Here is a 25,403-nt window from a genome sequence, read left to right on the forward strand (position 1 = left end):
AACGCCCAGCTAGACAAAGCTTTAGCTGGGATGATCTCGTTGGGTTGGGTCCTGCTTTGAGCAGGGGGTTGGACTACATAACGTCCTGAGGTCCCTTCCAACCCTAATTTTCTATGATTCTATAAAAACATTTAAAAAAAAAAAATCAGGCAGTTTTCACTAGGAGAGAGTTTAAGGTATGCTGTTTAGGAACTGAAACCAGTAGTCAGAGGTGTGTCCCACCCAGTGGAGATGGAGTTAAGATCTGGTGGCAAGGCAGAAAGTCATTTGCTGCTGGCTACCTATAACTTGTACAGGAATGGGCCAGGAAGAAATGTAGCTTGGATCTGTGATGCCCCTCTGAAGTTCTTATATCATACCACAAGCTTATCAAAAGAAAATGGAGGAAAAGGAGGGACACTCTGGTCATGGATGGCATTTTTGTGAATGCAACTCTAAAGTAAAGAATACATGAGGTTAATTGGTGCCTCTGGGCCTAGAGTAGTTTGGTTTCATCCCTGACTTGTTATCACCACCTTACTGATTTACAATTAACAATCTTCACTGATATACAAACTAGAGAAAAATTGTCAGCAGAACTGTTGAGACGCACAATGTGAGATATAGATACACAATGCATAATGCAGGGATGCAGAACAAAGCGCTTTCTTTCCTGCAAGAAGCTAGTACAATGCTCATTATTCAGCAGTTGACATCTAGGAATTACTAAGGATACCTACAAAGGCTACATAGGAACAGCATAAAGAGTTATTTAGTTCTGATAAAGCAGATTGCTTTTCTATCATATTCTACAGCATCTAATATATAAAATAGCCAATTGTATCAAGTGCAGAACCATACTAAAGTACATCATAACTATGGAATGTAAAGTTGGGGGTATGGCCTACTTTTCTGGTTCATGTAGCCACTCTGTAGACACTTTGTACTGAAATAAAAACAAGAAAGATAACGCTGACCAAATGACAATTATTAAATATCCATATATTCAGATTTTTCAACTGTGCAAGCAAAGACCAGTACTTGCTCAGCACTGGCAGGGGTGCTGATTAGTATATAGGAGCCAGAGCCTTGCAAAGGGGCATGAAGCTGCAGCAGTAGCATGTATAAATAGAGGCAAAGATTACATGAGTAGATTGTGTACTTCTGCATTTCTAACAATTTAGCTCTGAATGCCACATAGGTCTCTAAATAGTTAAAACCACTGGGCACTTCTACACATGCTCTGGGGGCAGGGGTAGCTGGCACGTGCTTTAATTAGAGCAGCTCCAAGAGCCGCTCTAACTAAAACACCACAGCGTCTTGTGTATCCATCCATGTCTCCACACTTCAAAATGGTGGTGAGGGCCCTTAATTTTAATTAACATGCTTGAACAGGTTCAATTAATGAGTCTGTTCCAACACACTCCACACTTGCGTACAGGCATCCACTGCTTTTAAACATGCACTGCTGCATTGTGAATAGCTGTGTGATGGTACGTTTAAAAAAGCAACAATTGCTGTTCTGACTTATTCCTGAGAAAATTAATTCCTTCTCATGTATGCTCAAGCCTCAAGGTTTAGATGCATAAAATCTGCAATTTAAAATATTTTGTAAATTACGTTTTTAAGCCACTGGCACTGTAAACATGATGGTGTACTAATAAAGTAAGTAATGAGTACTAGAAACAAAGAACATGACAACCATTCCTTCAGAAGTGTGTCAGAGTATAAAATATACCTTGTAAGACATCAATAATTACATACTCACAGAAGCTATTGATTACAAAATAATAAGCATTTTAAAAGTCAGTAGCACCATTCAGTACTTAATTAATCCTCTGATATTAGGAAGTACTTGGTAAATAAAAGAAAAAAAAATGTGTCAGAAGCATTTTGGCATGAATTGTTGCAGCTCCCAAGGCTCCATTGGTTAGTATGTCCATTTTGAAGTTTGAAAAATAAAATCGCATTCTGTTTCTGACTGTTTTTTTCCATGTAGGTTCTCTTTCCTGCTCCAAATTAACCATAAAATCATAAATTATATTCTTCCTAGTTTACACAAATTAATATGGACTTCTGTTGATTCTGCAACTGCAGAGTTCAAAATGTTATTTTTGCTGCTCTACAACATACTGAAGCACAGTTTCAGATTTCTTAATAAATATTTTCAGCTATGGAATGGTCGATTAAAAAAACTCATCAGATGCTTGAAATCAAGGAGAACCTCCACCCAATTATAACCATTTCAAAACTTGTTCAAATTTTATGTCTGCACTGGCTCAAGGAGGTTCACTGTCCTTTCATGTTAGCAAAGGGAATATAAACCACTATAATTTTTATTTTTAGATGTCTCAGTTAAAGATAGTCACATTTCTAGTCCTCATTCATTTTAAAATGTCTTTGTTTTGGAAATTAAATCACATAATTAGTGGCTTTTTTTTTCCCCTTTACCTTATTTTTTTCACAGAATATTTTGGTTTATGAGCTGGACTTCAACTAAACAGCTCCCGTGAACGTGAGATCAATTAGCAAATTTATCATATAAACCGGGCAAAAAATAAAGCATCTATACAGAAGGTACAAGCATTCTGTATAATACCACAGAAGGTATCTCAGCACTGGTACCACTTGTTAGTTCCCCGAGTGGTTTGTAGACCATGGAGGGCAGTAGCAAAAGATGGGGGGACTAGTCATTTCAAATAAATCATTACCTTTTTATCGCTCACTGCCGTTCTTGCAGTGAGATGAGGTATTTGATTTCCCCCTGGCCCTGGCTCTTTGCCTGCTCTCCAAACATACTTCTACTGCTAGGCTACCAACAGAAGTGCAGCCCCTCTAGAAACTTTTTCTTTTTTTTTTTTTTTTTCCTGTGGCAGTTGTGGCTTCCAGGGCCCCCAAACACAGGAGACCTATTCAAACGGTACTGGGCTGGCCCTGGATTGGGTCTGCCGGTAGCGTGACCCTTTGATGTAAAGCTGTCAATACGGCGCGAGCAAACACATGCATCGGAGGCATGAAGACGGCCAAAATAATTCTCATCCCCCCATGATGATCAAGTCTGGCCTAATTCCTTGCCATTTTATTTAAAAATGCATCTCAACATCTCTCTTAGTGAGTGACTCAGCTACAGCTGATTTTAAAACTCCAAGAGTGAATCTGTGTTCTTTAAGGAAGCCGATATAAGAACAGCAATCTTTTTGGAATAATATGCAGTGTTTATCTCTGGGAGTAGTGCACCACACAACCTTGTTTTGAAATGCCACACAGCACTGCAAACCAGGCAGAATTACCTTATGAGAGAACACATCAAAACCACATGTGTCACAGTTGTGCTAGGGCAGTTATAGCGCCATCTGTGCTTTTTGGGTGTCAAGAAGTGCTTGAGCAAGGAGGAAAGAAGGAATAAAACAGAGTTTAAAAATACTGGAAAGTAAAACCTGGCAGCATTTGCAACCGAGTTGCAGAATTTCATAAAATTCACTATCTTTAAAATGCATGCCTGTGATGAATCGTATTACCTTGAAAAGATGCTGCCTCTCTTACCACTTGTTAATATCCACCAGTACCTCTACTGTACACAAAACCTCAATATCAACCAAATCATAAAGCAGTGAACTTGTTTCTTAGGTCAAATAAAATTGTTTTCAGCACAGAACCATTTCTCTTAAAGAATTCCCCCAATACACAGTTTTTCTATTGTGAATAAAGGCTCATTACAGTTCCTTAACCAACCAACATCTCTGCTACAGTTTGAAGCTACAGGAAATGCTGGTAAGTGAGAAATAGCTAAATGGTCATAAATATGAGAATGATAAATAATAACTGTTTTCACTGAGTCATGAGATGTGATTGCAGAGCCTCTGGCCATTATTTTTGAAAACTTGTGGCGGTAGGGCATAGTCCCGGATGACTGGAAAAGAACAAATATAGTGCTCATCTTTAAAAAAGGGAAAATGGAGGATATCCAGGGAACTACAGACTAGTCCACCTCACCTCAGTCCCTGGAAAAATCATGAAGTAGGTCCTCAAGGAATTCATTTCTAAGCACTTGGAGGAGACTAAAAAGTGATTAGGTATGGTCACCACGGATTCACCAAGGGCAAGTCATGCCTGACTAACCTGACTGCCTTTTATGATGAGATGACTGACTCTCTGGATGCAGGGAGAGCAGTGGACATGATATACCTTGACTTTAGCAAGGCTTTTGATACAGTCTCTGACAACTTTCTCGCAAGCAAGCTAACGAAGTGTAGGTATAGTATGAGTGGACTGTAAGATGGATAGAAAACGGAATGGATTGTTGGGCTCAGAGGGTACTAGTCAATGGCTCAATGTCTAGTTGGCAGCCAGTATCAAGTAGAGTACCCCAGGGATCAGTCCTGGGACTGGTTTTGTCCAATATCTTCATCAGGGACATGAAAGATGGAGAAGTGCACCCTCAGCAAGTTTGCAGATGACACCAAGCTGAGAGGGAAGAGTAGATATGCTGAAGGGTAGGGCTAGTATTCAGAAAGACCTCGACATATTGGAGGATGGGCCAAAAGAAATCTCATGAGGTTCAATACAGACAAATGCAAAGTCCTGCACTTAGGATGAAACAATCCCATGCAACAGTATAGGCTGAGAACTGACTAGCTAAGCAGCCCTGCAGAAAAGGACCTGGGGGGTTACAGTGGACAATGAGCTGGATACAAGCCACCAGTATGCCCTTGTTGCCAAGAAGGCTAACAGCCTCCTGGGCTACATTAGTAGGAGTATTGCCAGCACATCAGGGGATTCTGTCCCTCTGTTTGGCATTGGTGAGGCCACATCTGGAGTACTGTGTTCAGTTTTGGGCCCCCCACTACAAAAAGGACGTCAACGAATTGGAGAGAGTACTGTTGAGGACAGAGAAAATGGTTAGATTGTCTAGGGCATATGACTTATGAGGAGACTGAGGGAACTCGACTTATTTAGTCTAGAGACTGAGGGGTGATTTAACAGCAACCTTCAACTACGTGAAGGCTGGTTACAAAGAGGATGGAGCAGCGGTTCCAAAACTCTGACAGATTGCTCACAACCAATTTAAAACAATACAACCTTAAGTACCACCAGCAAATTTTCGTCATATAAAGTAATTATAATAAATCTGTTAATGCATATCACTGATAGGTTGTCTGTGTACCACTGGTGGTACCCATAACAAAGATTGGGAGCCGGTAAGCTAAAAACTGTTCTCAGTGGAGGTGGATGATAGAATAAGAAGCAATGGTCTCAAGTTGCAGCAAGGGAAGTTTAGGCTCGATATTAGGAAAAACCCTTGCACAAGGAGGGTAGTGAAGCACTGGAACAGATTACCCAGAGAGGTTGTGGAATCTCCTTCCTTGGAGGTTTTTAAGATCTGGCTAGACAAAAGTCTGGCTGGGGTGATATAGTTGGGGACGGTCCAGCTTTTGAGCATGGGGTTGGACTATACGACCTACTCAGATCCCTTTAAACTCTCATTTTCTATGATTCTATGAGATCTGGATAACCCTGCTCCAATGGCATAGACACTGGAAGCCCAGAGGTTGAGAGTTCAAAGCCATAGCAGAAGCACTCACAGTGTGGCCATGTCAGATTCAAATGAATTTGTGAATTCTGCTAAATACCCTCACATAAGGATATGAGAAAGGAAAGGATGACATCTGGATTTCCAAGTGTCCTCTTCATCTGTGTGCAGAAAAATGATTCTGCAGCAATAGGGAAATTACTTGTTTTTCTTTAAATTTATCAGCAACAGTCTTACCTCTAGCCCAAAAGAATATGGAATTCAAATGTAACCTAGCAAGTTAATAGTGTGATGCTTCAGATTGTCCAGGAAATTGAAAAGTTATCGTGAAATTAATTACTGCAGAAAGAATTTTCTTGGCTTTTTCATAAGCAATATATTACTTGGTTGCAAGAATCAACTTCTTATACTTTAAGCATATTTTCACTTCGTCCTCCCAGTAAGATACAGCTCATAAAACTGAACATTTCATATGCAAGCTAATGATTCCCCTGAAACTATACTTTGTTACCTTTCTAGTGTCTCATTCAAATTTCTACAAATAAAAACAGAAGTTTTAGCCTTCTGTAGATTTTACAAATACACCCATTCTATTACTTACTCATTGGACAACCACTCTTATAAGTCTTAATAGATTTTAAAACAATTTTTGCTTAGAATTGAATTGAAATGATTTTTTTTTTAATTTACTTAATTTTTCACATACTCTCTTTTCTTTATCTACCAATGAATACTGCAGGAAGATAACTTAGAAGACTCTCTGGAAAATACAAATTCCCATAATAAATGACATTGTGCTAATCTTTGTAAACTTTATCTTCAGTCCAGTTTGACTGCCTCTGGAAAAAACCTTTCTGTTTGCTGAATATTTGAGTTAGTCCACAGAATAATGACCCCAACGAGTAAAGACTGGGTACATCTCTTACCTCCATGATGGGGTTGGAAGCTAGCACTTTCTCCTCAACATTAGCTTCACTCGCAGAACCACTCACAGTGGCAAAATATCTCATGGCATACTTAGCAGAGACTGTCTTTCCTGCTCCAGATTCTCCACTTACAATGATTGACTGATTCCGTTCATCTCTGAAACGCAGAGACATGTTAATTAGCAGCTGTTCTCTAAAAAAATACTTTTTCTTGTGCATCCAACCTAGCAACAGCCCTCATTACAGATGGTAATGGTATATATATTATACATGCATCAGGTAAAAAAAAAAAAGATATTAGTAATCTAGTCTTTTTGGAGGGCTAATTGGCTCTGTGTATGGCCAGAATAGTAATTTAGAACTGGCACTGCTGTTACAGTCTGCCCTGTCATTACATTGCCTTTAAAGAACTTGACCCTATGGCATATTAATTGGGATTTCATCCTGTTATTTCAATAATAATTTGTACCTATGTAGCTTTTTCATGCCAGAATCTCCTGGTGTTTTACTAAATTACTAGTAATTATTAGTATTTTCATTTTACAGACATGAAAATCAGTGACAGAACCAGAACCAGAAAACAGGTGTTCTAATACCCACTCTTTTGATGTAAACAGTAGACAAGGCTTCTTATAAGACTTTCTTTGAATTTGTTAATTGAAAGGTCTTACTTGATTATTTAATAGCAGCTCTGGAACCAGGGGTCCCTTTGCAATTCCTTCTCACTTTTGTTAAAATGGTCCACTTGCTACTAAAACAGTTCTTCCTCTCCTCAAGTTGGCACTGTCCACCCCCTGGTTTCTGGAGCTTTGCAAACTGACCATTTGACAATTTCACTTGCTAAAAAGATGTAAAACCTTTAAAACATTAAAAAATATGCAAAATATATGGAGCTTATACAATGTTTTATATTTCCAAAGCAATAGAGAAACTAAAGCGTATACCTTTCAGGGTAAGTAACTATTATCTTTATTCCAAATACCAGAAGACTGAGAAAGAAAAGATAAAATATTTGATGAAGGATGTACAGAGAACCACCCACAGAACTGGCATTAGAACTCACAAGTCATTTACTCCAAAGCCCCCAAACTGAATTCTCAGGACATGATACATTTCCTGTGCAGTATTTATAAATGAATGCCCAGGTGGATGGATTCAGACAGCATATATCCAGCCTGCCCAGTCTGCCAAAGTCATCAGTGGATGCCATACTGAAGAGATGGAATGAAGGAATAAATATAATTTATAATTTACTAGCCTAATAAACATCAATTAATCAATCAATCAAAGCCTCCTCTCAGAACACCTGGAGGAAAAGGGCAGGAATTATGGGGATGGAGGAGGTTCCTGGTCCTGGGGAATAACTTAAAACTACACCCTGCTGAGGCTGGACGGTGTGGTGGGGCTGCCTCCCCAGTGAAGGGTGAGTCTGGGGTGCCAGAAAGCCTCAGCCCTGCTGCCTTGTAGATACCCTGTGGAGGGAAAAGGATAGGGAAGCACACCTTGACAGAAAAGCCCAGGGGCCCAGGCCCACTGAGCGAGTCTTGAGGCAGGACGCAAGCCCGTTGTGTGGGGCCTGGAAAAGGGTCCAGGTATGTCTACAGACACCCAAGGCCTGAGTGGACTGTAAGCCAAGAGTAGGGTCCAGGCACATCTGCGGACACCTGAGGCCCACAGGGTGTAAGGCCCCATAGCCCCAGCGAGGGGGGCAGAGTAGCGGCCAGCAGCCATGTAGAATAGGGCCTTATGGGGCCTGAAGGACTGCACGTGGGCTGACCAGAGTTGCCAGAGCTGAGGCCCTAATGCAGGGACATGAGTTGAGGCCCCAGCGAGGGGATACTGTGGCCAAGGTAAGTCTTTGGATCTCTGAGGCCACGTTTGGGCCAGAGGCTGAGTGTGGCTCAGCAATGTAGCTGGGAGAGTAATAGTCAATACTGATTTCTTTGGATGCCATCTACAAGGCATGGGACATGGTAAAGGGGAGGCTGGAGCCATATATTACACCCTTGACATCAGGCATTAAAAAGGGAAACCTCCCACCTTGTTAACTTCTAAATGCTTCTATCAAAGGTGTAGCAGGAGAGGCAGGTGGGAGGACTTCCCTAAGATCGGCCTCGAGATGGCCCTCTGTCACAAGAAGTTACACATACACTGGTTTAAGCCATCAGAAACTGGTTTAAACCTGTAACAGAACAGAAGTTTAGTGCATGTAAACCAGTTTCAAAGGCTAAGTACAGACAGTCAAAAAGCCTGTGGCTGAATGGATCCAATCTTTGCAGGTTAGTCTAAACTGCAGAGATTAAATTGAAACAGAATTGAACAGATATTTACCTTTGATTCAGGAAATGCAGCCACATGCCTGCAGTTGCAGTGGCTCAGCCCAGAAGTCAGGGAGTGCTAAAGTACGACTCTCTGGTATGTACCCAGCAGGGCTGGGTGTGTTTGTTTCCTCTTCCTGCTGCACCTGAGGTCTCTGGGATTTGCAGTCCACAATCACAGCAGCAGGATTTTGCAGGGTTACTTATCACTTCCTCTTCCTGCTTCCAGGTGCCTCTGGGATTTGTAATCCACAGTCGCAGACAGCACTAAGTTTGAGTAGGGAAAGAGGTGTTTAACCTCCCTCCCTGGCCCCAGACCCCAGCTGTGGTTTGCTAGGGGGCAGTCCCCCCCCGCTGCAGATGAGGCTGCATCCCCAGCCAGGTTTGCCCCCCCACTCCGACCCCCCCCCCCAGCACAGCCAGCCCTCACTATACCAGGTAGGGAGCAGAGGGGCAGGGCCAACCCTTCTCTTTGGAACAGACAGCACACCCTAGTGCAGTCCAAGGCTATAAAACATTCTGGGATGCTGGAGGACTCTGACTGAACTTAAACTAAGAAGGAGTCTGGGACAGAAGTTTCATAAACTGGTTTGACCCAAATTAGTTAAGTCTGATACTACACTCAACAAGGAGTATCTTAAGCCAGTTTCAGCCATTTTGAAACTGGCTTATGTGCACTGAGCTTCTCTTCTGTTACAGTTAAGCCAGTTTCTGATCACTTAAAATGGCTTATGTGTAACTTCTTTCCCTATTCAAAATGGTTGAAACTGGTTTAAGATAAACCTGGTTGAATGTACAGTAGTATCACGCTTAACCGATTTGGGTCAAACTGGTTTATAGAACTTCTGTCCCAGATTCCCTGGTTCAAGTTAAATCACAGTACCCCAGCATCCCAACATGCTTTTCTGCTTTGTGCTGTGCTGTCTGCTCCAGCAGAGAAGGGTTGGGTGGAGGGGGGCGGAGAAAGAGGCAGGGACTATCCCCTCCCAGGCAAACCTCAGCTGGGGTCTGGGGCCAGAGATGGGGGCTAAACTTCCTTTCCCATAAGTACAGAGCTGCCTTGCTCTGCTAAAAGCTTACTGCTGGTGGCAACTGTGGACTACAAATCCCAGAGGCACCCGGAAGCAGGAAGAGGAAGTGATGAGCAACCCTGCAGAGTCCTGCTACTGTGATTCTGGACTGCAAATCCTAGAGACCTCGGGGTCAATAGGAAGAAGCAGCGAACACACAGCCCATGCTCTGCCAGACAGCCCTGCTCTAGAGCTCCCCAGCTTCTGGCCTGAGCAACTGTAGGTGTGTGGCTGCATTCCCTGAATCAAGAGTGAATGTCTTTCCAGTTGTTTCTCAGTTTAATCTCTGCAGTTTAGACTAACCTGCAAAGACTGAACTGATTCAGCCTCAGGCTTTTTGACTATTTGTACTTAGCCTGTGTGTTCTCAGCTTCTGGTTCATCAGTATACTGTGCGTGAATGAAAACAGCCACAGTTGTGTAACTGTCAGAAGTTAAGATGACTGGTTCAGAAGGAAAAAAATAAAATCACAACAAAATCATTCAGCATGAAGTCCAGCAACCATTAATGTACCCACACTGTGCAATACTGCATCTGTTTATATCTTATGAAAAGAAGGGCCACTCTCATGGCTGGAGTTGCTGGTCTTCAAAAATCCTTTCAGCACAGAAATCAAAGCCAGCTCTTTTGGCAGCCAAAGTCTAGTGCACACTCCAGTCTGAATAAGGAAGGCTGTGTGGGACTCCCTGCAGCAAACGTCAAGAATTTGCATCAAAAGAAAGAGTGGAAGAGTCCAGCTCCTTCGTCATTCCTTCATTACTGAGATTTACTCTAGGAGCTTCAAAAGACAGAGGAGAGTAAGACTATTTTCTTTATATCAGGAGATCGTGTGAATAAAGCCCGTTGCTGGAGATGAAAAGGGGAACTAGAAATAAGTCTGTAGTGGCTCTTCTTATGGATCTGAAAGAAGCCCAGTGTTATTATTATTATTATTTTTTGGTTTAACCTGTATGACCGGCAATGAGCTGGTTCTTTCTTATGTAGGCAGCCTCAGCTTTTTGTCAAGAGTGGGCCAGAAGTAGAAAAAAAATCTATTAGTAAGAGGTTTTTCACATTTCTTCCTCCTGCACTCTGTCACACAGAAAGAAGAAATTTTCACTGCTCTTAGAATACTTTTTCATGGTGCAGTCTCAGAAGCTGTATGACCCAGATGATAAATTTACAATGGGATTACAAATCTTTTATATCTGCATCAACAGCTTTCTTTCAAATGAGGCCCATATTTATCAGAAGTCATTACCCATGTGAAAATTAAGTGGCATATTAAATTTCAGTCTAGTTCCTGAACGACAGGAGCCACATAAAAACAAAACAACCCATCACCACAAACCACATTGCCATCAGGACTGTAAAAGATGTGGCAGAAGTCTCAACAGAGAAACCACAGACTGAACAGCTTTTACTCCTTTACTGTCTCCAGAGCAGTGGTCAGCAATGTCTTTAGGATGCAGTCTAGTGTGACCCAGTTTGGGTCAGAGGTGGGTGGGAAGGCAGTTGCTGGCCCCATGGCAGCCCAGGAAAAGTACCTACATCTGGTGCTTTTCCTTCAACAACACGGGTAGTACCATAGCTGGATCTTCCTGTGGTGGCAGGTGAAAGTGACTCCTGCCACAGCCCCCAGCTGCTGAAGCCCCACATCTCCAGGCTGGATCAAATGGCTCTTAGGGCAGAATCCAGCCTGCAGGCCATAGGGTACTGGCTTGTATTCAAAAGGAAATTCCTCCAGGAGTAGGCTAGGGATGAGTGGCAGAGCAATCCAGGGAGAATCATACTGTTGAGTACACTCTACCCTGCACTCTAGTAAAGGACTTTTGCTCCTTATTACCCAGAGAAAGACTCTCTGAAATTATTTCATTAAAAAACTTCTAAAGTAGTGTCACTACTTAGGATTTGGATTAGATGTCCACATGCCAAGTCTTAATACTGCAGCTATCTACCTATATTATACATCTGTTCACTTGTTTGCAAAACTGTAATGTTTGAGTTTGTAACATTATAAATCCTTGATGTATATATTTATAATAGAAATGCTGACAAACCACATCTCAAGTGCCAGGAATGAACCATCATAACAAAAAAAAGAGTCTCAATCTATTAATTATGCACCTCACATCTAGCACAGATAAAAGAAGGCTGTCTGGGCTCAGTCTTCTTCCCTAACTACAAGACATTCAGAGTAGAATATGACCAGAACAGGCTTGGCCCAAAGAGGTTCTATATGAGATGGAAAGTCGCTGCTGTTTATGTTGCAACAAATGCTCCTGCTTGTGAAAGTGATGGAAATCATGAGAAATAAAAGTCTCTCTCATTGTGTGTATTCAGAGCCTCCTTGCACTGTCCTACCAGAACTCAATGCTGCTCAGAACAGCTCTTGTCTTTAAAAGTACATAAGTCCATTGTTTTGCATTAAAACACTGGAGTGACTAGCCTCTAACAAGAGATCCTTGTTTCTTTGTCCTCCAGATTTTTGCCAGAGGAGGATAGGAAAAAATACCAAAACTTCCAAGATTTCACTTTGCATTTAAGTAAGAAGAAAATGGGATGACAATGCTTTGGGCTAGGATAAGCCCAACTCCAGGAGAAAAGAAGTACCAAGTCTGGCTTGGGCTGCAATATATGGAGAATATGTTTTTATAAAATACAAATGGAAATTAGAAATGGCTTGAAAACACATGCCTGTTTTTGTTGAGATATGGAATGAATGACCTAATTTTTTCGATTTTTATTGAATGGATAGTCAAAAACAATGTTTCAGAATCCCACAGATTCTAAATGCAGAAAACTTATACCGATGCCCAATGCAAAGGACCACCATGCTAGTAAAACACGTATTTACAGTTTAAGCAGTGCCATGAGGCTCTTGAACAAGAACCTGTAAACAATCATCTTGATTTTGTCAAATATGCAATAATTGTGAACGCAAATAAGTATCTGGAACTGTGACAAGCCATTTCCACATAAAGCTCAAGCAGCATGTACATTTTGGTGCAACTCACTAGAAGTATGATCCAAGAGAGAGGTACCACTCTTAACTAATTAATCTTCACTAATCACCATACAAGATAGTCACTGACCACCTGCACATGGAGAAACTAAAGGAGATGGGGAGCTAAAATAGCAAAGATCAAATTATAATTGTACAAGTCTTTCTTTACAGCCCTATTTCATTCCTGTACATTGTGATTCCACTTGGATCCACCTCCTGAATCCACTAGATTTTAATGTTGAAAGGTATGTTATCTCCAGCACTACATCCATCATTTCCTAAACAATCTCTCTCAAGGATTTTGACAGTTGAGAAAGACAGACAAAGTCTCTCTCTTTATCAGGCCTTTTCAACCTTCCTATCTGCTGTATGTCTGTCTTTCTAAGGCCTAGCCCTTTGAGCCATCAGCACTCAAAGAATTAAAGAGCTTCTCATCAATGGTTACTTCAATTAGAGCTAAAGAAGCACAGAGCTTTATCCTTTTGAATCTAATCAGCAAAACACAGGGTTTTTTTCTGTTTTTTTTTTTACATGACTGATCCTCAGGCTGTCACTCCAGCCTGTCCTTTAGGTTCAAAGCCTTAAAACAAATAAAAGTGAAATCACTATATGTAGATATATATATATATAGAGAGAGAGAGAGATGCTGTGGATTAAGCCCTGGACCTCATACATGCAAAGCATGTACATTTCTGGTAAGCTAAAGAGAAAGAAATATTTAATACTGATATGTACTTATAAAAATATAATCCCAGGACCTGACTGATCATAAAATCAGCACTTCCTTTATGCTGAATTACCACACAAGAGATCAGCAGAGATGTTCAATGATGACCCTATCAGTATGAAAGGAGAGAGGGTAACTAGAAGACACTTCTGATACAGAGAACTTTGAAACTTGCTTCCTTTTGGATTGAAAGCAGTCCAGATCCATTGCCCTGTGGGTATGCTGCCGAGCTCATATTTTTGTAGAGGTTTTTGAAGATGGTGTCTGAAGAGGTAATACCTTCAGAGAATATTTACTCCCCACTTCTACTGCGTTGAAAGCCCTAATTAATCTTCGCCATATTTTGTAGGGTTACTTCTAGTTTCTTGTTCTTAGATAGGAAGATGTGCTTGGATTGAAGGTAAGGACACCTACAGCCTGTAAAAGGCTTGTGTGTGAAGTTCTTTAAGAACAAGCAAGTAAATAATTGCCTACGGTCTGATCACGCAGAACTTGACCAGTCTAAACTCTCCATAACTTCTGTACAAAAATCAGACCTATAATAAATATGTTAATCTACCAATGACAAATTTGGGCTATTTATCTCTCTGCAGTTTCTCCTTTGCACATCTAGAATCATAGAATCAATGAGTCAGAAGGGACCTAGACAGATCATCGGGTCTGACCCCCTACCATGAGCAGGAAGGAGCATTGGGGGGTGGCAGGGGTCGTAAGACCCCAGCCAGGTGCCTGTCCAGTCTCCTCTTGAACATTTCCAGGGAAGGTGAGAGCACAACCTCTCTGGGAAGCCTATTCCAGGCTCTGGACACCCTTACCGTGAAGTGGTTCTTCCTAATATCTAACCTAAACCTATCCTCCCTCAGCTTGTGGCCATTGTTCCTGGTGAACAGACTTTCCCCGAGTCCCTGCTGGTGGCCCCGATAAGGCTGTAGGCAACCACAAGATTCCCCCCTCAGTCTCCTCTTGCAGAGACTGAAGAGATTCAGGTCCTTCAGCCTTTTCTCATAGGGCTGGCCATGGAGGCCCCCAACCATATGAGTGGCCCTCCTCTGGACCCTCTCCAGGCTCTCCACGTCCCTCTTGAAGTGCGGTGCCCAGAACTGGACACAGTACTACAGCTGCGGCCTGACCAGTGCCACATAGAGGGGGAGCAAGACCTCTCTGCACCTGTTAGTGATGTCCCTGTTGATGCAGGACAGGGTGCGGTTGGCTCTGCATTGGCGACTCATTCATCCTGGAATCAATCCTGACTCCAAGATCCCTCTCTGCCTCTGTGCTGCTGAAAGGGTCAGCCCCTAACCTATAATGCTGGTTCCCTCTCCCCAGGTGCAGCACCCTGCACTTGTCCTTGTTGAACTGCATCCTGTTCAGATCCGCCCACTTCTCCAACCTATCCAGGTCTGCCTGGATGCGGTCCCTGCCTGCCGGTGTATTCCCTTTACCCCACAGCTTGGTGTCATCAGAAAACTTGAACAGGGTTCTCTCCACACCCTCGTCCAGGTCGCTAATGAAGATGTTGAACAGCACCAGCCCAAGGACCAAGCCCCGGGGGGACTCCGCTGCCCATACCCTCCCAGGTCGACATTGACCCATCCACCACCACCCTCTGGGTGCGCCGCTGGAGCCACTTTGCCACCCATGTGACCATGCATTTGTCAGTGCTGCAGTCCCTCAGCTTTCCCACCAGAATTGGGTGGGAAACTGTGTCGAAGGCCTTCTGGAAGTCCAAGAAGATGACATCGACTTCTTCCTTCCCATCTAAGCTCTTTGTTAGCTGGTCATAGAAAGAGACCAGGTTAGTCAGGCAGGATTGGCCTGGCACAAACTCGTGTTGGTTACCCCTCAACATCACTTCCCCTGCAGGGCTCTCACAAATGTGGCCCTTGATAATTTTTTCAAAGACCTTCCCCAGGATAGAAGTGAGGCTGACTTGCCTGTAGTTGCCAGGCTCTTCCTTCCTCTCCTTCTTGAAAATAGGGACCACATTGGCCCTTTTCGAGTCCTCAGGGACTTGGCCTGAGCACCAGGAGTCCTCGAACAGCCGTGCTAATGGCTCTGCAATGACACCAGCCAATTCCCTCAGCACCCGCGGATGAAGGTCATCCGGGCCCACTGACTTGGGTACATCTAAGCCCTCCAGCTAATCCTTAACTAGGTCTGAACTAACAGTTGGAGGACTTGCATCCTTTCCGGGCCTCTCTACGCTATCACCCGAGAGCACCCCATTGTCAGCAGACAGGAACACGGAGGCAAAGAACTTGTTGAAGAGTTCTGCCTTCTCTCGCGCGTCCATCACCAACTGCCCTGCCCCGCCTCATAGGGGTCCAATGTTACCCTGAGACTTCTTCTTGCTATCTATATACTTGAAGAAGGACTTTTTGTTATCCTTAATCCCAGAAGCTAATCTAAGCTCCAGTGCTGCTTTAGCCTTCCTTACCAAATCCCTACAAGCTCGGGTCAGGGTGGTGTACTCCTCCTTGGTCTCTGCCCCAAGCTTCCGCTGCCAGTATGCTTTTTTCTTTGCCCTCAGGCCAGCCTGGATATCCGCACTCAGCCATGAAGGTTTCTTGGACCCTTTTCCTGCCTTCCTGCGCAGAGGAATTGCGTCCTGCTGCGCCCCAAGGATAGCCTCCTTGAGAAAGGACCACCTTTCCTAGACCCCCATACTAGCTACCCCCTGGGCTCCAACTGCTTCCCTGACTACTGCCCTGAGCACATCGAAGTTGGCTTTCCTAAAGTCAAGCATTTGTGCTGTCCTAGTTACCCTCCCCACCTTTCTCTGAATAGCAAACTGGATCATTTCGTGATCACTGTCCCCTAGCCTCCCTTGTACTAGCACATCCCGCACCAGGTTGTCCCAAGAGGCTAACACCAGATCCAGTATGGCATTTTCTCTAGTGGGGACGAGTACCTCCTGCATGAGTCTACAGAAATCTGAAACTGATTTGCATATTCAATCCATGTTTTAAATTATCAAAGATTTTTTGAAAACTCTCAAAGGAGGGAACCTGTGACTCAGAGAACATTTGTGATAAATTCTTTGACATTAATGGGAATTATGCGTGTGCAATGTGAGTCACCATGCCCGTCAGTGATGTGTCCAGCCTGCAGCTGAGTTACAGCAGTAGGAAAGCCAATCCATAAGAATCACTTTGAAAAACAAAGCAGTGAAGACAATTTTTTTAAAAATCCAATAAATGTCAATTTTGGAGCCCCAGCACATCTGAAATCTTGCTCAAAGCTGTTAGTTTCAGTGAGAGCACTATCATTATGATTAAACAGAAAGCAACATTAACACAGTTCAAGTCAAACTCAATTTCAAAAACTGCACGTTCACAAATGTAGGTACCATATGCCATTATCATGATATACTTCAAAAGAAGTCTGGATTCTATTACTTGCAATTACTAATCTATCAGTGCCCTCACTTAAATGAGGGGCAAGCTCTATGACAGCACATACATACAACAGAAATACCAGATCAGATTCTATTCTACCTCTTAGATGAATATGTGGCCAATACTTGCTGCTTTTTGTGACTCATTCATAAGGGTCAGATGACAGTGACCCAACTGGATTTTTGGGACTTAAACAGAGGGGACCAGAATTACATTTAGGTACCTGTCTATGCCCCACCAATGAGTGAAATAGAAGCCCACTGTTCAATAACTCGAGCATCTGTAACCATGTTTATACACCTTCTTATTCTCTCACATGCATGTATAATCCAATTTATTCAACTGATTAGCTAAGAATCAGCTATGCTCCATGAGGCTGTTCTAGCAAGCTTTGCTTCTGTGGAGTATAGAAACTCCAGCCATGCAAGCTCCCAAACTGATATGATAAAGTAAATCAAGTTTATACAATGCCTTCAAGATCATAAGCACTGGGTATGCTGCTGCTGCTAATTCCATTACTGATTGAGTTGTTTCTTATTTATTTCATGTCCCTGAAGGTCCCTTCCAGCCCTGATTATTTGTTATTTGATATTTTCTCAGACTGATGTATGGGGACTGAGGTAGTTCGTTCACCAGGTGTACCCTCAATGGACCAAGTCCATCCTTGTTGTAAGTTGACTGACTGCAGTGTCAAGCAAAGGGCTTTGAAAAGAAAAGCCATTTATTGATGTTTAACATGACTACGAAACTGATTTACTAATAGGTAAAAATCTCCTTCAAATCTAGTATCTTCAAATTCTTGTACAACTATAGCCTAAGCCCTAATGAAAGTATTTTACTAACAACTTTCTGGCTTACACAGTAAATGTTGATTTAAGTTCACTTCTTGAAATAAAATAGCTGTTGGGGAAAGGAAAAGGAAAACTTCCCCTTTTCTTTGAAAATCCAATGCCTTTCCCACAGAACAAGATGGCAGGAGATTTCCAGTGGTTAGTTAATGTCATCAGGATCAAGTAAAGAGTTCCTCATAATATTTATTTTTTTCTGACCTTTACAAAAAGCAACATAGTTAATTTACAGAAGAAAATTTTAAAGATTGTCTCAATGTAGTTTTCCTTAAATGGCAAGAATACTGCACAAAAGACACTGCCTAAAACAAAGGCACTATGGAGAGAGACATTCTTAGTTTTTGAATATGGCATGTCCATCATCTTGTTACTAATAAAATCCCCCAAATGAGCAGGTCTTTCAAAAGACAGTGACTCAGTACTTGACTTGTATTCAAAAGAACTAGATGGAATTTTTATCCTTATATTTTGGGGGTTACCCTCTAATAAAACTATTTTCTGGATTAAATCTAAGGACCTTACTGAATAATAGCAGAGAAAACTGTACAGAAAAAGGTTCTCATACTTTTCTATATTTGGTTTTACAAAAATGTTCCAATATCATATTTAAAATAAATAAATAAAAGAGCCTTATTAAAAGCATATTGCATCTACAGGGAGTTGGGGCCTCATACAATGTTCACAGTACCACACTATTTTTTACTGATGAAAAAGAGTAGAGAGAGCAGATACACATAGGGATGAAGTTAAAAATAGGAAAAATGAGAATAAAACAGACATGTAAATAAGACAAGTCCATGGTGGAAAATGTTAAGTTGGCAAGGTAGCATCAATGCATTATTGAAGAATAACAGTAACAAGTTGCTTATAATCTGATCAGCAAATTTTCAGAATTCATGAAATAGCATCTTGGAATGCAAACCTTTCACTAAAGACCTAATCCAATGCTCATTTGAGTTACAGAGAGTATTTCCCATGTACTGGTGCAGAAGTGTGTGGTCTAATCTGGACAATTATTCCTTCCATATTAAAAGACCGCTACAAGGATTAATTAGCTGATATTTGTACAAAGCCTGGACTATACAAATAATCATGTAAATACAGTATTATTATTGAAGATTAAATTGTTTGAGATTATTCCTTAGTACGTACTACTTCCCTTTACAAGTCCTGACAAAAGTGCCACTCCTATGGAGCTAACATTTCCACAGCTTGGTCTATTCTTGACTACACCATCTCTACCCCGTATGCTTTTTTGACTGTCCAGCTCCATGCCCTGACCTGAAATACTCTTCCCTAAACAGAAAGAATGATGATTATAAAAACTCTCCTATTCAGACACAAATGTGACTGCAGCTTGAGTCATGACAACAGTCTACATTGTTAGTAGAGTTATTTTTTTCTAAAATAATTTATGGATAATAAGCGTGAAATTCAAGCCAGAGAAAACACTTTAACAGTGTTTACAAAATTTTATATTTCTAGTGCAACATGCATTTAATTCTCCTACTGTATCAATATTTTACACTCATATCTCCTTTTGCTGTTAGAGAAAAACATGGTCTCTTAGTATAGAACTAGGAGCTAAGTCCTTTGTTCAAAGCCCAGCACTAATACTGGCATAGTGTGCGGTTGACCAGTTACATCCTTTCTGCCTCTGTTGCTCTTTTTTTAAAATGGGCATAATTATACTTGCTTATCTTAGAGGGGTATGCCAGGATTAGTTAGCAAATGGCTGTAATGTGCTTAAAAACAAAGACTTGTGGACATACAAGACCCTTGACATAGCATAATATAGACATATAAAATAAATGAGAGGTCTACTTTCTTTATCAAGGAAAAAGCCAAACATTGGCTTGGGTGAAAAACAATGAAATTACTCACACAGCTGACCACACTCTCAGAACTAACTCAGAGCAGGACAGCTTGGCCTACTGAACTGAACACTGCACTGGAAGTTGTGACCTTAGTCTTTGCTCCACTTCTTCCAGGGGCCTGCAGTATGACACTGGGCAAGCCACTTTCCTCCTCCATGCCTCTGTTTCTATATCTAAATTGGGGATAACAATATTGACTTTCCAGCAAAGCAGCTAGAGATCTGCAACGAAAACCGCTGTTTTAGATATTATAATTCATAACTGCAGATTTTATGCTTCAGAAACAAACATGCTGAAAATTCAACTATATTTTTCACTCTTGAGGATAAAGTTCCCCAATGTTATTAACACTCCATGGCACTATGCAAAAAGCAACTTGGTAAAAGCTTTAGAGAACAGACTTGAAAACAGCAGTTACATTTTTTAACAAACAAGATGCATAGTTTATAGTTTTAACTGCTCCTAGGAGATAAAGCTCTAAAATGCAGAAATGCCAAAAGGTAAAATGATAAGGAATTAATTGAGATTTCTCCGGACACTTACAAATGGAGAAGACTGAGGTTACCACTGACTACAAAATCATGACAGACTATACAATGGAGGGGTACAAAGATAAGCCAGCACAATAAAACTGATTTCTCTAGGGATTAGTCTGAGGTCATGGCTGCAATAGTCTGCTAAAGCTTAGTGCACAGCTACGAGCAGGACACTGCATATGAATTTTGTGTCCAGAACTCTGCTGAAAGGGAGAGTGAACTAGGTAAGACCAGGGTTTTTTCCACTGTTCCTCTTCCACTTGCAGCCTCCAGCGTTTAGGGTCTAGGAAGTTCTAATCCAGAGGCTGTAGCCCTAACTCCTAAGATCAATAGCTACTGATGGACATTTGTCCCAAGACTTCGTTCACTCTTTTTGAATCAGGCTAAACTGTCAGTCTCTACAACATCGGACTAAACCCACTTTCATACTTTAATCATACAGTACATGCTTTTGTACTGTGTACAAAAACTTCCTTTTGTCAGTTTTAAACTCACTACCTCCTAGTTTCATTTTGTGACCCTTAGTTCTGCTGTTATGAGAGACAATTAAATAATAAATCCCTATTTACTTTCTCTTCACCATTTAATAGTTTGTAAACTCTTATCATAACACCCTCAAATGTTTCTTTTCTAAACCGAATAGGCCTACTGTCTATAGTCTCTCCTCATAGGGAAGCCCTTCCATAACAGCAATCACCCTTGTTCTACTCTGTACCTTCTCTAGTTCCTTTCTGAAATGTATGGACCAAAGCTGGGCACAGTATTCAAAGTGTGGATACACCATGGATTTATAAAGGGGCATAATGATACTTTCCATTTTCTTTACAATTCCCTTATTAATCCCTACATTTTGTTTGCCTGTTTGACAGCTGCTAAGCACCGAGCTGATGTTTTATCAAAAGGTCCATGCTGACTTCCAGATCTCTTTCTTGTGTGGTAACAGCTAATTGGGTATTTTTGCCCAGGGTATTGCAGGGTATTTTTGCCCAGGTACATCATTATACACCAGGGGCAGGCAAAATACTGCCTGCAGGCCAGATCTGACCTGCCAACTGATGGGATGTGGGCAACTGATTTGATCCGGCCCACGGCTGCCTCCACAGTGCTCTGCATGGGGCTGAGCCTAGCCTGCAGCAGCCCATACCTTGCTCCAGGCTGTGCCTGCCAGTCTGGCCCTTCCAGTGGAGCTACTTCCGGTACAGCTGCAGCCACTTTTAGTCTCCAGTGGCTCCTCCTCCTGCTGCGCCACTCCTGGCCAGGAGAAAACTTTGGTCAGGCCCCAGCTCATGGAGCTCTGACTCTAGCTCCCAGCTGCCTGTCACCCACTCTACCCACCCAGCATGGCAGAGTAGGTGGAAGGCAGCTGGGAGCTGGAGCCAGAGCCCCACACACTGAGGCAGGAGACACCTGGCTGAAGCTTCCCAGATGGCAGGTCTTCAGGGACCAACCTACTTAAAAGATTTTTTTATTATTACCTTTTATATCTCTAACAAGTTTCTCAAATTCTTTTTTGGCTTCTCTTGCTATGGTTTTCCATTTGATTTTCTAGTGTTTGTGCTCAAAATTTTTACCTCATTAGCATTTACCTTCTATCTGTTGAAAGCAGCCTTTTTTTTTTCTATTTATTGCCTCTGCAACATTAAATCATGCTTGCTTTCTTGTGGTCTACTTTTCATTTGTTTTTGATTTGCAGTATGCATTTGCTATGTGCCTCCAATATGGAGTTCTGCATAAATAGTTTCCATGTTGCTTGAAAGTTCCTCACCTGCTTAGGAGCCCCTTCTAACTTCAGTCCAACTAGCTTTCTCATTCTGGTGTAGTCTCCCTGTTCAGAGGTAAACTTAAAGGCTAATGTGATGGATTTTCTTCTCATCTCCCCTCCTACGTGGATGTCAAAGCCAATAGCACTACTGCAGAGTGGCTCAGTCATACTTACCTTTGCACCCCTGTGCATTGTTTAGGACTAGGTCAAGAATGGCCCTTTTCATGTAGGTTCCAGGACCAGTTGTTCCAGAAAGCAGGCTTTTCTAATATGAAGATGTTTGATCTTTGCACCCCCACTAGAGGGTACATTGACCCAGTCTATTTGTGGATAATTATTATAAACATCCATTGTTGTTGTGTTTTCTGCTTTTGCTGCCTCTCAACTTCCTTAGCATTTCTAGCTTGCCTCTGCTGCTCTGGTCTGGGGGTTGACAGTATATCCCCAGACATACTTTTTTGTATTAAAATACAGAATTTGTATCCACAGAGATTCTATGGTACCTTATCAGTTGAAAAATCTACCCTATTTGATTCGATGCAGTATTTGATTTAAAGTGCCACTACCCCATTAGTTCAAGCTATTCTATTATTTCTGTATAGTTTGTTTCCTGGTATTGCAGCATCCTATTAATTTTCCTCATTCCACCATGTTTCTGAGGTACCTATTATGTCAATATTGTTATTTACTGTTAAGCATTCAAGCTCTTACATCTCAGATCTTAGACTTCTGCCATTGGTATGAAAGTACTTATATTTTTTCCTGTTGCCTGGTTGGCTACTTGTGTGATATTTTACTCAGTAAATCTATTAGTTTATACTGGCCTTCTCTGCATTTCACCTGAGCACTCCCCTCCGTTTCTTATTCCCATTGTTTATGGTTTCACCTCCATAGGATGCGTCAATCTGAACTGTGTGCTGTTCTGCACCTGTTGGTTTTCCCCCAGTTTTCTGTTTAAAAGCTGTTCTACCACCTCTTTAAAGTTGTGTGTCAGCAATTTGGTACCATTTTGGTTCAAGTGGAGACCATCCCTCCTGTACAAGTTCTCACTGTTCCTCATTCAGTTCCTAATGGATCTAAACCTCTCTTCTACCACCTTAGCCACACATTGAGATTTGAGCTCTACTTGTCTGCCTGGCCCTGAAGTGTGGGACAGGATGCATATAAGAGAATGCTGCCATAGAGGTACTAGACTTCAATCTCCTACCTAGCAACCTAAATTTAGCTCCCCGAACCTCTCTGCTACCCTTAGCTTTGTCATTGCTATGTGCCTCCAATATGGAGTTCTGCATAAACAGTTTCCATGTTGCTTGAAAGTTCCTCACCTGCTTAGGACCCCCTTCTAACTTCTGTCCAACTAGCTTCCTCATTTTGGTGTAGTCTCCCTGTTTAGAGGTAAACTTAAAGGCTGATGGCTAAGACCACTACCAACAGCTACTTCCTAACACTCTGTAGCAGCACATCTACACATCTCATGAGCTCCAGTAACTTTGCGCCCAGCAGGCAAGTCACCATGAGAACATCACAAACCCACCTATGTGCCTAATAATCGAATTGCCCATTACCACCACCTGCCTCCTCCTTACTTGTGGGGTCCCTTCCCTTAGAGAAGTACCCTCAGTGCAAGATGACACTGTGACATCAGCTAGAAGGTGGGTCCCATTTAAAGGGACCATTTTCCACATTCCTTCCCAGCTTGATGCCCTCCATCCCTCAAACTCTTTTCCCCCTCCACAATATGGGAAGGGAGACAACGGAGGTGGGACTGCCCTACAATGTCCCAAAAGCCTCATCTATGAACTTTTCTGCCTCCCTTCACTGCTCCAGTTCTGCAACCCTAGCCCTGTTAGAACATATTTGTTCTCTGAGAGCCAGGAGGCTCTTTGTACCAGCTGCACACATAAGAAACCAGCTCCTTGGGCAGGTAATCAGACAGGCTATGCTCAGTACAATAAACTAGCCCCCACCCAGCTGCTAGACTTCTACCTGCATTTTTTAAAGCATTAAAACTTAGCCTGCTCTTTTAAGAAGGTTTTTGTTTATGGGTTCCCTTAGACTAGACACTTTGAACATACAAACTGACCTGTTAACCTTACTCTGCCCTAACTGCAGCTAAATATAAAGGACTTACGCTCAGTTTTACCTATTTTAGCGAAATATCTAGGTTAGTTACTCTAAACAAACAACTTCCTTAAAGGCTCCCATTTAAAGAGAGGGGCAGCAAAGTGACCTGACTTGCAAACTGTTCCTACCTTCCCGCAACTAAATCTGTCTGCACATAGTCTTGGCTGTACTCAAACTAAGCAGAAGCCTTACGCTTGTTGTAGGGAATCTGTTAAATATGTATATCCAAATTATGTACTTAGATGGTCTCTACTATTAAAACTTTTCATAATTTTAATATCTTTATTCTCAGAAAAGAAAGCCATACAAGGTAGGGAAATGTCATTATCTATGTTTTTCAGATGGGAAACGAAGGTACAGAGAAACTATGCAATTTCCTAAAGTTACACATGACGTTTGTGAAAAAAAAAAAAAAGAGTACTGAACCATAGACTCCCATGCCGCAATCCTCCTGGTCCTCCTCCTCCTCCCCCTTCAGTCCATGAGGTTCTACAACTTGATCCCCCTAAGCAGGGATACACCTGCATATTCTTTTCTTTACATTACAAATGAGCATGATGAAGGTATGCTTTTGCTTTCTCTCCACTGCTGCACTTACCCGTTATGATCCTTCAATGAAATACTCTGAAAGTGTGACCTTCTGAGCTACAGTTGAATTTTGCAGACCGGTCTATGAAACTATTGTGGCACATACGGATGACCTGATTTGGCAGAGTCTCTTGTAAAGGTCAAATATCTTGCATTTTATAGAATCTTTTTCATTGTATAATGCTGTTTCCAACTGTTATTTCCAACTGAAGGTCTTTTGGAGGCTTCTGCTAGGGAACTAACAGATAGCAGCCAAATTATTTTACCTAATTTTGAAAATGTCCTCAACAATATCTCGTTGTTCTGTATCAAGATAAGAATGGACCAGAACATCAAGAGAGTATTACATATATAGCATTCTCTTGTTACACTGAACAAGGAAAAATACATATAAAAAGTAACAGTGTAAATTAAAACTTCTACATACTTTATTACACTGATGACTGGAATCTGAAAACAATAAGTCCTGCAAATTGAAAATAGTGAAGACATTTCTGGTAACTAACAGAGTCAACACCTACTCTTTTTTCACATCATACAATTAAAATTGAGGCTTTGTAATCAACGCAGATAAAAGGGAGAGGAGAGGAGTTGTGCCTACTTGTTAGTTAGTGTCTTGCTATTGTTACTAAGCTTTTCAAATTTTTATTTATTTTACTTATTTTACTAGAATACTCTGCAAGTTAGGAATACCAGAAGACCAAAAATATATAAACACCCCACCCCCAGCCTGA

General features: G+C 41.7%; 1 protein-coding gene across 3 annotated transcripts in view; it reads right to left on the reverse strand.

The window, feature by feature from the left end:
* Positions 1 to 25,403, reverse strand: part of MYO5A (myosin VA) — a 188,358-nt gene that overhangs the window by 79,674 nt on the left and 83,281 nt on the right. For all 3 annotated transcript variants that reach the window (XM_090029364.1, XM_090029362.1, XM_090029363.1), the window contains exon 5: positions 6,436 to 6,592. In XM_090029364.1, the coding sequence (XP_089885490.1) occupies positions 6,436 to 6,592 (157 nt within the window). The remainder of the gene's footprint in view (positions 1 to 6,435; positions 6,593 to 25,403) is intronic.

The sequence above is a fragment of the Crocodylus siamensis genome, chromosome 15, assembly GCF_052110815.1.
Source record: "Crocodylus siamensis isolate JL-2025a chromosome 15, ASM5211081v1, whole genome shotgun sequence".
Taxonomy (NCBI): Eukaryota; Metazoa; Chordata; order Crocodylia; family Crocodylidae; genus Crocodylus; species Crocodylus siamensis.